Source organism: Hippocampus bargibanti, linkage group LG17 (genome assembly GCF_051943395.1).
Source record: "Hippocampus bargibanti isolate YZ-2025 linkage group LG17, ASM5194339v1, whole genome shotgun sequence".
Taxonomy (NCBI): Eukaryota; Metazoa; Chordata; class Actinopteri; order Syngnathiformes; family Syngnathidae; genus Hippocampus; species Hippocampus bargibanti.
The window spans coordinates 15,958,419-15,972,562 of record NC_142750.1 but is presented as its reverse complement, the minus strand read 5'-3'; the positions used below and the strand labels follow the sequence as shown (position 1 = coordinate 15,972,562).

The following is a 14,144-nucleotide window of genomic DNA, read 5'->3' as shown; positions in this document are numbered from 1 at the left end:
TGGTCGGGGCCATAATATGAATCCAACTGATGGATGCTTAGCGATAGTTTGTTTTGCCCCTAAGTTTCAGTGGTGGTTGTAGCGCTGAAACAATAAGAGTTCACATAATGTGTTTTTAAGTTTTACCTGAAGGGTTGGACGGAATATTAAGCAGAGTCTTGAGCAGCTTCATGTCTTTGATGTTGTGGATGTAAATGGCTTCTTCAAGGCACACAACAAGCTTCTACAAAAGAAATTAAAAAAAAAAAAAGAAATTCTTATGATAAAGACAGTTATTTTATACAAGCGGTGGTTTTGGGGTATTTAGGACCTTCACAAGCACTACCAACAGAACTGGAATTGAAAAAAGACATTGTGTAATACCAACATCCAAAATAAAACCAATTTGGACTGGATTTACATAAATGGGACTACAGATTATTTCTATTTGAGTAATCGGATGTGATGGAATAATGGAGTGTTTGATTGGTGGGTTCACTTTAATTCTGATGCTGAGTAAAGCAGCATGTTTAGCAAATTCCCACAATTTTGATCATTCCCGCTCCCACACTCGAGGAGCAACAAGGCATCAAACAGGTAACTGAGTTGTGAGAAAGCCATCTTTTTTGTCATCCTGTTTTGCATATGTTGTGATAACATGACACGACTTCACCACTCGATTTAAAAAAAGGAACCATGCATGTTTGTTTAGGTCATTTAATCTCCTTAATCACAATTCAGGCATCTTCTATATTGCTATTGCTGGTTTGAGTAAGAATTAAGTGTAAACTACTCTCTATTACAAAAAAAGACTAGAGCGCCTGGTCAATAGGGTCAGTTCTGTCCTGGGCTGCTCCCTGGACTCTCTGGAGGAGGTGGGCAACAGACGGTCGCTAGCTAAACTAAAAGCTATGATGGACAGCCCCTCCCACTTCCTCTGACCCCCGACAGCACTGGGTAGCTCCTTCAGCCAGACTGTTACACCCGCACTGAAAGGAGAGATAGCGCCACTCGTTCCTGCCACCTGCTGTCAGGCTTCTTTTATAATCACAAGTGAAAAAAAAAAAATAAACCCTGGACTCTTGCATTGTAAATAGCACAGCCACCTTTATGTCGACTCATTACAGTTACAGTTACAGTTACAGTTACAGTGTTAAGTTCATTCTGTCGCCTTATTATCTATTTTGTAATGGATTCTTTTATGATAGACAATGGTGTTTTAGGTGACGCACCTTGTTCAGCTGGAGGTGGCGCCTTTATCAGGTGATAAAGGCGCGTCACGACAACATCTGTGACACACTGATGAAGATGATCATAATAATAATAATAATAATAATAATAATTATTATTATTATTATTATTATTATTATTATTATTATTAGTACTATTATTATTATTTCTAATCGCCTTTCAAAACTCTCAAGGTCACTTTACAGTCACAGGATCAGTTTTTCTGTGGGTGAGCAGCGGCAGCCACACTCGCCAGCGTTCACTCACCCCGGAAGTTAGTCAAATAGATAGAAAGCTAGCTAGATAACTAATAGATAAATACGTCTGTGTAAGCTCTCAGTCGTACAGGAGTGGTCCATCGATGAGAAGGTTTCTTCAGCCGTCATCTGTACAAATTTGAAGGTTTCGGACGTTTCGCCTCCTATCCAAGAGGATAGGACCTATCATAGCAGTGTCCGGCGCCGCCATGGCTGGACATTAGGGATATATAAATAGGGCCGATACGACCAGTCAGACTTTAGTTCGCTGACGAAGCCTCTTGGATAGGAGGCGTAACGTCCGAAACCTTCAAATTTGTACAGATGACGGCTGAAGAAACCTTCTCATTAATAGAGAAATAATAGATACCTAATAGCTAGCTAGCTAGAAAGCTAGCCAGCCAATAGATTTACAGATAGCTTGCTAGCCAGCTAGAAAGCTAGCTAGCCAGCCAGCTACATAGCTGGCTGGCTGGCTATCATCAGCGAGCCAGCTATACAGCTAGCTAGCCAGCTAATAAATAGCAAACAGAGAGCAAATATCTAGCCAGCATTCATTTCATTTATAAATGCCTTTCAAAACTCTCAAGTACAGTCACAGGATCAGTTTTTCTGTGGGTGAGCAGCGGCAGCCACATGCGCCAGCGTTCACTCAACCTGGAATAACTCAAATCAATCGAAAGTTAGCTATCTGGCTAATAGATAGCTAGCTAGATGGATAGCTAATCAATAGCAAATAGATAGCTAGTTAGGTAGCCAGCTAAATATCTAGTTAGCAAATAGATATCAAATAGATATTGAGCAAGGTAGCCAGCTAGATAACCAGCTAGAGAGCGAGATTAGCTAGCTAATATATAACTGATAGCCAGCTAGAGCTAGCCAGTTAGCTAATAGATATCAAATAGCCAGCTAGGTAGCCAGCTAGATTGAAGCATTTCATAACTTTTCACATGAAGAGGCCCTCATAAGTAGAGGTACCACTGTATTTGAATTGTCACCATACATATATGGATGGTGTTACATGGGAAAAGAACACAAATGCTACATCATGGCAATGAACCAGTTCAGAGAAAACTAAAGCGGTGTGGTGATTCATTAGTGGTAAAGCATTTTGACACCACCCCCATCTTACATGTCTGTTGAGCTTGACAGCCAGTATGTTGTTGGGGTAGCTGTAGTTACAAATCTCTGTGCCTTTTTTGAAGTGGTAGATATTCATGCGCTGCGGCGAGCTGGTGCTTACAACAACAACCAGACTACTAGAGAAGAGACGCTCAACGATGTAGACATCGGAAGCTTCTGCTGGGACAAGAAGCAGACATACAGGCAACAACAAGGACAATTAATTAAGTAATGCTTACTCCAACAACACAAGAGTCAATAACTTGATGAATAACTCTTACTTTTTACACATGCTCTAAATAATTACAACGAAGTCCGCAGTGAGCGGATATTTTATAATAATAATAATAATAATAATAATAATAATAATAATAATAATAATAATAATAATAATAATAATAATCATCATCATCATCATCATCATCATCATCATCATCATCATCATCGCTACAGCTGCGTGTTTGCTTTCAACATTTAGCTTGTAGTCGACGTGCACATTCCACCATGATGTCCCTGATCCACTGGTGGAAAGACGGTTTGATCCTTTCCTCTTTCATCTAGAACTACATCATGTAACAAAGAGGGTACAGAAAGTGCTTAACAATGAATGACTCTCTGTGACTTTGTGTTGTCATATTGTCTTTGTGTTGTCAAATTATGTTAATTAGTTTTTTTTTTTTTTTTTGTTCTTTTGACTTCAAGACGGCGCCGCGAGAGTGGCTGCCTTTCCAGCAGCTCATGTAGTTTGTTTTTTCTACTTTCATTCCTTTCATCACTTTGGTGCTGTGAAATGTACATTTCTCCACTGGGAGACTAATAAAGGCAAATCCAGTTCAATAATAATAATAATAATAATAATAATAATAATAATAATAATAATAATAATAATAATAATAATAATAATAATAATACAGTAAAGTCTCGTTATATCGATATCGGATATATCGATAGTCCCGGTTATATCGATATTTTTTCGGACTCCCTTGGCTATCGATATAACGAGACTTTACTGTAATAATAATAATAATAATAATAATAATAATAATAATAATAATAATAATACATTTAATTTATAAGCGCCTTCAAAACTCTCAAGGGACAGTCACAGAATTTTGATGTAAAATAACACGAATATCACGAATTTGAACGAAATAAGTAGTGGTAACACTCTTGTGAAAATAAGCATTGGAGTAATACATGAATAGTAGTTATTTAATAGTGGTTTGTGGATTTTATATCAGGACTCATTACAATGTTGTCATTCGAAATGCATTCCTCAATTATCTGAAGCTTTTTTTATCCTCATGAGGGTAGCGAGCGTGCTGAAGCCTAAGCCAGCTGTCTTTGGCCAGTAGGTGGGGTACATCAACTGGTCGACATTTAATCGCAGGTCATTCCATTTTAACAGTAGAAACTGTTAAATCTCACTTCTGATCATTTGACTTAAATTATTTTGCGTCGAATCAATCCCAGTCACCACAGTTGTGCCCCAGGGCTCTGCTCTGGGACCTTCCTTGTCATCATCTATCTCATTTTGATAAGCAATATTTTTCACAAATACAACATCCAATTCCAGTGTGCAATGGTTGACAACTATTTCTACTGCTTAAACAAGCACATATCTTGTTTTGCCGTGTGTACATCGCTATTATTTGAAGTAATGTTTCCTTTAGTGCCACTACCCATACAGTACCATACATTTAGCTTTTGAAAATGACATAATATGAACATTTACAAACACTTGTTCTCGTGACAAGTAAAGAAATAAATACGTTTTTTGTCAAGCAGCACTGCCGTGCAGTACAACCCTTCCATCTAAGACACACACAAAATGAAAAATAAAGGGCGGAAGTGCCAGAGCTGGAAGTTGTAATGGATAATTGGCATATGGTCCAATTGTTGGGCTATGTAGTTAAATTTCTTTGACCAGGCCAATGCAATTTTATCTATTTCAATCAACCATGGCAAGGAGTTGCTTAACACAATAAATATTTAAGTCTGAATGTGTATGAGGCCAATTGCTTGGCAATCTAACTTTACTAACATTTGATTTTTGTGTAGAAATCTCACAGCAATGTGGTTCACCTGGGTAAGAGGTTGAAGCCCCATACTCACCACTCTCATGAATGCAGTCCAGTTTATCCACTGTGGTCAAAGAAAACAGCTTGTACCCAGTCTTTGTTCCCAACGCCAATGACCTAAAAACATACACATGCACACATACACAAGCACACACACACAACAATTAATGCACAGAATCAAATATTTCACAGGATCCAACAAAAATTAACTGGCATTAATCTTTTGTTTGTTTTTCTTCCTATCACATTGTTAAACATTGTGAAATGTCTTGAAAGATGAATCGTTAATCAATACTTGATTTGGAACGTGTTTCAGTGAAAGTCAAAACTAGTCTCAAAAATAGTCTCATCTTCCATTTTGGGATCATAGTTTTATGCCTGACTATTGAAGTGTATTGCCAACAGTCAACAGTCAAAAACCTCACCACACATCATTGGATCCATTTTTTATGATGAGATAATCCTGTAATTGTCGGCAATACGGCAGTATGTGACCTCACACGGATGGAATTTGTGTCCCTTCAAATAAAGTGAAATGGGAGAAGTCGAGAAGAAGGTGACGATGAGACATAAGTGCCTTTCACCCTGTCGTACGCTTTATATCATGTTCAGACTGAGATGGTTTGGACATGTCCAGAGGAGAGACAGTGACTATATCGGGAGAAGGATGCTGAGCCTTGGACTGACAGGCAGGAGACCGAGAGGAAGACCAAAGAGGAGGTTTATGGATGTGGTCAAAGAGGACATGAAGGGAGCTGGTGTGAGAGAAGAGGATGCACAAAACCGGGATAGATGGAGGACATTGATTCGCTGTGGCGACCCCTGAAGGGAAAAGCCGAAAGGAAAAGAAGAAGAAGAGATGAACAGGATATGAGTAGGCTTGACCAAACAATGAAAATGGTACTCATATTTTTAAATGACTCAAGCAGTTCTGCTCACTGCTTTTTTCATGGCATAAAAATCAATAATATTCCCGTCATAGGGGAATCATTAATGATTTTATTATCATTATTGCCCAATTTCTTGCCTGTCAAAAGTGCCATTTCCTTGATCATTCCGAAAAAAAGGAAGAACATGGACATGAAGGGTAAAACAAACTTTTGCTCCAAATTAAAGCCAAATATGGAGCATACGAAAGTATACATTGAAGAGGTTTAAAAACTGGAATTATACCATTCTATAACTGGATCAAATTACTTGGACCAGTATAAATGATTTAATATGCCAATTTACAACGGTATAATGTGGTACTGATTTAATGGTAAATATATCACATCGTTTAACTCACAAATTTGTACTTATGACAATATTGTCAGATGTCAGTGCCCCACAAGCTTTGAACCTCACAGAATGAACTCAAAATCACTCTTGGAAAATGTAGCTAAACTGCATTATCTCGTCTCTTCTGAACGTGCAGTCCTGCCCCTGCCACACAGCTTGTGTTGTGTTTTGACTCATAATATTCAATTTGGTCAATACAGCGAAAGTATCGGTTTCCCATCATTACTCAGCACTTCTGGGAGAACGGGCACGATATGTCATATATGTGACGAGTGGAAGTGTTTTCACAATTTAATCGTCTGCAGTGTTTCCGCCCATTGGGAGTTATATATGCACACGTTACACCCAAGCGTTTTTGCTAGACTGTCATCACTGAGCAAGGAAATTAGACCTACAGTTTGGATGTGATTATATCCGCGCGCAAAGTATGACAGATAAGTGGGTAGTTCCTGAAAGCCTTTGAAATGTAGCTTTGGTCTTGAAAGATAGCACACCCGAGCAGGCACAGGGCCCTTTAATGTGCGAGATCGCATCGTAAATGCTTGTATGTATTGAGACACGATCTAGTTGTAATGTAGGTTTTGCTTAATTCACAAGCTAACAATGATAGACGGTCGGCAAAATCAATTGCTTTCACATGCTTGAATGTTGTGCCAGCATCGTGCAGTTGTTTTTTATAGATGGCTCGCTGCAACTTGTTTGCACACACAGGAATGCACTGGCATTGGTACCGTGGGGGAAAATACGAATCAAGTGGAATTTCGGTCTTTCTAAATCCACCAAGTAAAGCGACTGGATGGATCAGACAACATGTAGGGGTGAATTTTAAGATGAAAGTCCCTTAAGAAGTCACCCATTCGTGTCTGCTTCCTTACGTGGCGTCTTGGTTGAACGACGCGCATCCAAACCGGACAGCCGGTCCATTCGGTCCACCAGGCCCGCTGGCACCCACTGCTGACTCCATCCCGATTCCCAGCGACCTCCTTCCCTCCCTCCGCAGTGGATTGGAGGCCTGGGATCGGTTGCACCTCTTTGCTCGATGTTGGCGGACGACGACTCCAATGTGGCAGAAAAGTCAACCAGGTGTTCGTCTAAGTTGTCAAAGCAAATTGGCAAGTTTTCTCCTTTAGAAAAATGCTGAAATTCTGTTTCCGTGCCGATATTATCCGTGGACGGGTTTCAGACTTTCCAGAAAAGAAGGGAGGAAAAGAAGCAAAACAAGAACAGCTGACTATGACGTCACTGGCTTGTCTCTTTTGATTGGTTTGTTGTGGTGCCGTGGAACATGTTGTCATTGGCTGGGATTATGATTGGGCACACGTGGGCACGTAGTGGGTTTCCATTCGCTACCGATTGAAAGAGTGCTGCTGTTTTTCATCTGTTTCATCTGTGCTGTATGTCACGCATATTAGCATATTTGACAATAAAGCTGACTTTGACTTGACTTTTTTTGTCAACCCATTGACGAAATACAGCATTTCTCTATTGCAGACAAGCTTTTTCAAGCAAATGTTATCTTTCAAAATGGAAAAAAACTAAAATCTTATTCGTAAAAATGACACTTTTTTAGGTGTTTGGAGGCACGTCTTTATTATTTGTCGCAGTACAGTATTGTGACCGGGCTCGTGTTTCAGTGTTGTGACGTAATCAACGTCGAAAGATCAGACAAACGATTCCTGCATACATCTCCATTTTATATTAAGTTCATAGAGTTGCTTGTTCTGTAGCCACAAGGGGACACGAGCCAGTGTCTTCTTGTGCCGGTCCCAAGCCCTGCTTCATCCAGAGGGTTGTGTCAGGAAAGGCATCCGATGTAAAGCTTGGCCAGAACAAATATTAGATTGGATTGGATTTGCCTTTATTTGTCTTTCAGTGGAGAAATTTACATTTCACAGCAGCAAAGTTATGAAAGGAACAAAAGTAGAAAAACAAAATACATGAGCTGCTGGAAAGGCAGCAACTCTTGCGGTGCCGCCTTGAAGTCAAAAGAAGAAAAAAACTAAATAACAAATAATATGACAACACAAAGCCAATATGATAACGCAAAGACACAGAGAGTAATTCATTCTTACACACTTTCTGTACCCTCTTTGTTACATGAAGCAGTTCTTAGATGAAAGAGGAGAGGATCAAAGCGTCTTTCCATCAGTGGATCAGGGACATCATGGTGGAACGTGCACGTCGACCACAAGCTAAATGTTGAAAGCAAACACGCAGCTGTAGCATCCATTGACGAATAGAGATTGTTTCACATCTCCTGTCCCACATAAATCTGCTTCAATTCCAAGCCTCAACAGTTCCACATACGCATCAGCACTCTGCGCTGTTGCTCCTTTCTTCTTATCACGGGCTCCTCAAGCCATGCATCGATCCAGCCGCAGACTGTCCAACAGCACCGACCTTTCCACTGAACAAAGCGGGGCTGTGAAGATGCTGCTCATTACAGGCACAAAAAAGCACAATGGCCCCAGAGCTGTCTAGTGATGGTAGTCGAATGGCACTGACATTCCTCCCATTCAAAAACAGTACTGGCATATTCATGCTGCCGAAAAGGCGCAACCATTTAAGTCTTCTCCTTGATGAATGTCGGCCAAAAATTCTGAAGAACAATCCATATCCGTTCCACATGACGCACAACAACAAAAAGTGACAAAGGAAAACACAAAACAAGACCAAAAAAAATCATGTGAATCAAAACTCTGAAGATGGAGGACACTGATTCACTCTGGCGACTCCTTGAAGGAAAAAGCCGAAAGGAAAAGAAGATACATGTTAAGTCTCACAATCTGGTCGGGAGACTCTCGATTATGACCACAACACTCACAATACTCACTTTATAAAGCAACTATTGACACAATACAGACGGCTCATTTGTAAAGAACAGAACACTGAAGGTAAAGGAGACTCCAAAGGAAAGAAGTCTCCTAAAAAAACACTAAAAATACTGTTTGAGGATGTGCCTTGAGGCACCCCTCAGTAAGACAGTAACAGAACAGGGCCAGGAAAACATTCCATTATTCATAGATTAGCCATGTATCACCAACACACTCACAGAGCCAAGATCTCTGCAATTGGGCAGTACATTCGAATATTAAATGAAACTCTTTTCCAGAACATCATATATGCAGTGGGCAGTGGCAGGTCTGTTTGATCTGTGATGGGTTTAGGCGTCCCAGCCACCACGAGTCTCCCTGTCTAAATGAGCATGCCACCTAGACAGTAGGTTATTGTAGGGCCTGTTGACCTACACATGTAAAGCCTGGACCCAGCAGATTGCGTGGAGGAAACCACTAGACTGGTTCAACGGGAATGTAGGTGGGCCCAGCAAAGCGTTGTGGAGCGCAAGTAGGGCACAGTGAGACACATAGAACACTGCGGTCATCCACTGCATCCTGACTCATCCCGAGCCATATTGACTCTGTCTTGCCGCTGGATTCAGATGGGCCGGGACGAGAGAGTGAGGCAGACGACATTGCACAACTCTCCTTCACTTTAATCAAACTCACGTGCAAGTCATCTTAACCACCAAAGTGAAGATGGTCATCTCTTGTCAAAGAGGACGAACACCAAGGTGAAACAAAATACAATGTAAAAAACAAAATGCCTTTTATACTAATTGAATGTATAATTAAACAATTAAAGCATTTTTGTGGTTTATTTACTTCTACTTTACTTTTGTTACACTCACATTATTTGTACCATAGAGTCGCGAGTACAAAAATCTCCCGGATTTATGATTTCTGAAACTTAAAGGACAACAGACACCTGCCAACATACTTACGTCCATAATTTGTAAAATCACTTGAAATGACTTCTACTGAACGCATTTTACAAAGATTCCACCGCATACAGCTATATTTTTATTTTTTTGAAATTCGCACTGAATATTCAAGGTCTTGTTTTCTCTGAATCTGAACTCTCTGAAGCCATTGTTTTGATTCTGGAGAAAGGCAGTTTGTGGGCCAGGATCTTCGGATTTGCCCACAAGGTTCCCAATGTGACGTCACAAAAATGGCGGGAGGACTCCTGGATCTCTCCAGGTTGGAGATCGCCAGTGGCAGTTTGACTAAAAATATCAGCCTGCATGTTTTGTTTATGTTAGATGCTGTAAAAGTTTTATGATGTAAGTTAGGCACAAAAAAGGCGCCTGTTGTCCTTTAATATGTATGTGAATGGAGCCACAAGGGGACACAAGCCAGTGTCTTATTGTGCCGGTCCCAAGCCTGGATAAATACAGAGGGTTGTGTCAGGAAGGACATCCGACGTAAAATGTTTGCCAAAACAAATATGCGAATCAAACCTCTGAATCCCATACTGGACCCATATCGGTCGAGGCCCGGGTTAACAACGGCCGCCATTGGCATTGTTGACCTTCAGGGTGCTGGTGGGAAATGGACTAGTGTTGGTCGAAGAAGGAGAGGAGGGAGGTGTACTCGTAGGAAAAGAGAGAAATGGTACGCCAAGAGTATAGAACTAAAAATAGGAACTTTGAATGTAGGAACAATGACAGGTAAAGGTAGAGAGCTGGTTGACATGATGCAGAGAAGGAAGGTAGACATACTGTGAGTCCAAGGCAACAGGTGGAAAGGGAGCAAGGCTAGAAGCTTAGCGTCAGGGTTCAAGTTGTTCTATCATGTTTGCACCATGTAATGTAAGAATGTAAGAATGTACATTGTAAGAATGAAAATTGTAAGGAGCAGTACATTGGGGAGACTCAACAAATTCTCAAAAAAGACTTTATCAACATCGCAGGGATAATACGAGAGGGCCTCAATCGGCAGTACATTTGCACCTAAAAGCTAGCAACCACTCCTTTGACGACAATGAGGTTAAAATCTTAGCGAAAGAACATAGATGGTTTGAAAGGGGAGTAAAAGAAGCGATTCTCATAAAACAACAAAATCCTTCATTAAACCGATCTGGTGGGGTGAGGTTCAATTTGGATCGTTCATACAATAGCCTGTTTAAGCAAAACAGGTTAGGCAACTTTCGCAATGCTGATGAGGTGATACCGGAGGGAGGGGGGCAAACAGGCCAGTCGTTAGTCAGGAATGTAGGAACAATCAGTGGAGCCACAGGGAGTGGTCCTCTGCTCCCTTCAACTTCAGAGTAGGGACCTATCATATCTGTGTCCGGCGCCGCCATGTCTGGACATTAGGGATATATAAATAGGGCCGATACGACCAGTAAGACTTTAGTTCGCTGACGAAGCCTCTTGGATAGGAGGCGAAACGTCCGACACCTTCAAAAAAAAGTACAGATGACAGCTGAAGAAACCTTCTCATCGATTATTGAGTCAGACCAAAAGATAAAGGAAAAAGGCATTCTAACGTATTTCATTGTTTTTCTTTCAGTAGACCTCGGCTTTTATTTTCTGCTGTATTTGAGACAAGTCAAAGGCCAACCTGCAACATTTAGTTTCGACACTGAGAGCGGATATCACTGTTTTGTTTGTTTTTGAGTGCCCTGTGATTGTGTGGCAACCAGTTCAGGGTGTCCCCCATACACTTGCCAAAGACTGATGAGATAGGCTCCACCACTCCAGTGATCCTACTGAAGATAAAGCTGTCCGATCAATGAATGAATGAAAGTTTGTGTCTGTCAATCTCCAAAGAATTCCAAAATAAAAATGACATCCAGTTAAACATTGGTTTCTTAGAAAGTGAACATTTTCTGAACAATATAAGGACTCAACACCAAAATCAAATAATAAACAATAAATAAAATAGACCCTTCAATCACAGTGCTGTAAATTACTCCTTCAGAAATAACACTGTTTATCATGACAAACTAAGTGCTGAAATAAACAACAATCCCTTCTAGTCTACAACTAGTACAGAACTCCTCGGTGCAGATCTTCACAAGAACCCCCTCCTTTCACACCCATTTCACACACAGCTCCACTGGTTCCCTGTCAAACTCAGAATCAACTTCAAAATACCTCTATATACATTTGAAGCCATCCATGGGCCTTGAGTTTGACACTTCTCCATTTCTAGTAATTAAAAACATTTGAGGCATGCCATTTAAGGCCTCCTTACATGTAAATCTGCAGACTTGACACAGTACTGAAGCCATGTCATCGTTGCATTCGTTTCATTTGCGTGACCTTGAAAGAAGTATTCTGTAACGAACTGGGGCACAAGTTGAGGTTTAATCCAAACTGTGGGAAACAAGGTTTTATGAAATCAACTTATTTCAAAGGTATTTTATTGAACTATGACGATACAGATAACAATAATACAGACAATGTTGGCATTATTATCCAATATGCTAAATCAATCACTTTAATTTTGGTTATTTGCGGATTTGGTATAATTAACAGCAGAGGGATCTCACAAGTATTCAGTTGTGGAACAAGATCAATCAGCAGCAGCCTTCTTTGCCTCAGTGCTGCAAAACAAAAATGCATGTTAGAATTCATCTACTTGCTAATCTGATGATGGTAGTAGTTAAATAATAACTTGATGCTGTTGCTGATATTGGCTGCAGACATTGAAATGAAGCATCAAATGTGGAAAAAAACATTAAACAAAAAATAAAAAAGGTCAGAGAGAAATGGTTGATGAGTATTTTTGTCTCTGTACAATACTTTCATTTTCCTAATAGCAACAAAACTGTTCCACCATAAACAAATAAATACATTCCAGACACTTTAGGAACCGAGTTAGCACAATGGAAAGCATTGGAAATGTTTCAAACAAAGTCATTTTATGACATGGTACTCATCTATAGTGTGTACATATTACCGATTGATGTCACTTGTTTCATTTGACTTGAATTTCAGTTGTCATTTTGCCTATACTGTATTTTATCCTTTTTCCAACATGGTGCAAAGTCACTAGTGCATTATGTAATCATGCGAAAACTGTGGCAAGTACCGTAATGTCCTGTTTGAATGCAGACACAAATTTTACTTCTATTTATTCTTTATTTTTCAATATTCTGCCACATACAATATATACCCTACCTTAAAATCCCACATAACCATGTTTCCATCCAGTCCCACACTGCTGTACATCTCCACTCTAGCTTTTCCTTTAACAGCACACAACTGCCTACGGGACACAACAGATGTGCACAAAAGACATGTATGTATGATTACGGACCAAGTGTGGTGATGATAATTATAACTGGACACAAATGACATAAGCATATTCATACACTATATTCTAATTCAGATTAAAAATGTTTTATTGTTTTTTTCTTTTTTTTTCACTCAAGGTTAATAGCATGGGAAACAGCAGTTTCTCTTACGTGATGCTGTTCTGGTGAAGGGTGTCCAACTCGTTTCTGTCTTCCTCGGTAGCCCTCTTATCCAAATTACGGAAATGCTGCATGGCTGAAATGCCACTTTTGGATGATTGCTTGGGAATGTCTAGCTTCTTAACAAATCCCAGAGAGCCTTGTCCCTGATAGGTGAACTGGTAGGGACAACAGTCATGCCCCTGAAAGACATAAATGACCATGTGGGTGTGGGGAGAGAGCACCCATATACCTGTTAAAGGACAACCGACGCCTCTGGACAAGTTGTGTCCATAATTTGTAAAATCACTTCAAATGATTTCTATTGACCGTATTTTACAAAGATTCCACCACATATAGCTATATTTTACATTTTAAGACTGGTGCTGAATATTCAGGAAGTCTTGTTTTTGAGTACCTACCGTGACATCACGGTAGGTATCGTCACTGACCGAGAAAGCGACACACAATGCATTTTGGGTACTTTGTTTGGTCTAAAACTTTGTGTTGATCCGTGTTGATGGCGAAATTAGAAGAAAACCACATAAATAACGCGATGGTGAATCGTTGTGTGTTGCACCAAGACTACTATTTGATACCCGCTGACACAAATTCCAAGCAGACAAATCAGCCCATTTCCAACGGAGCTTGGGCACCATCTTGTGCATTTTCTGGGATGCTACATTTCAGTCCTGATGCCTCAAAATGACTTATTTAATCGTTTGCTAACATTTATGCTTTTTTTGTGCGTTTTTATGCGTTTTTATGTGTTTTTCTGATGTCAGTTAGGAAACAAAAAAATGGTGTCGGTTGTCCTTTAAACGCATTGTAACTTGCAAATGGACAATTGAATTCTTGAAGCAATCGCCTTAAGGAGATTGAATTTGTTTAGAATGGAATTAGCTGAAAGAAGCAAAAATAAAAAGCTTAACAAAGCTGGAAGGACCAG

At 40.0% G+C, this 14,144-nt stretch overlaps 2 protein-coding genes across 6 annotated transcripts in view; both read right to left on the bottom strand.

The window, feature by feature from the left end:
* Positions 1-7,189, bottom strand: part of wipi1 (WD repeat domain, phosphoinositide interacting 1) — a 39,706-nt gene extending 32,517 nt beyond the window's left edge. For 4 of the 5 annotated variants that reach the window (XM_089018019.1, XM_089018017.1, XM_089018018.1 and 1 more), the window contains exons 1-4: positions 6,826-7,189; positions 4,704-4,786; positions 2,599-2,768; positions 127-223 (exon numbers count right to left, since the gene is read on the bottom strand). In XM_089018019.1, coding sequence (XP_088874145.1) covers positions 127-223; positions 2,599-2,768; positions 4,704-4,786; positions 6,826-6,914 — 439 coding nt within the window. In that variant the 5' untranslated portion in view covers positions 6,915-7,189. The remainder of the gene's footprint in view (positions 1-126; positions 224-2,598; positions 2,769-4,703; positions 4,787-6,825) is intronic. The other variant, XM_089018016.1, reaches the window with a different exon arrangement.
* Positions 7,190-12,085: 4,896 nt separating this feature from the next.
* The window catches only part of LOC148885980 (actin-related protein 2/3 complex subunit 1A-A), a 20,520-nt gene continuing 18,461 nt past the window's right edge, over positions 12,086-14,144 (bottom strand). The window contains exons 8-10 of the mRNA XM_089019649.1: positions 13,208-13,398; positions 12,921-13,008; positions 12,086-12,343 (exon numbers count right to left, since the gene is read on the bottom strand). Of these exons, the coding sequence (XP_088875775.1) occupies positions 12,338-12,343; positions 12,921-13,008; positions 13,208-13,398 (285 nt within the window). The 3' untranslated portion in view covers positions 12,086-12,337. The remainder of the gene's footprint in view (positions 12,344-12,920; positions 13,009-13,207; positions 13,399-14,144) is intronic.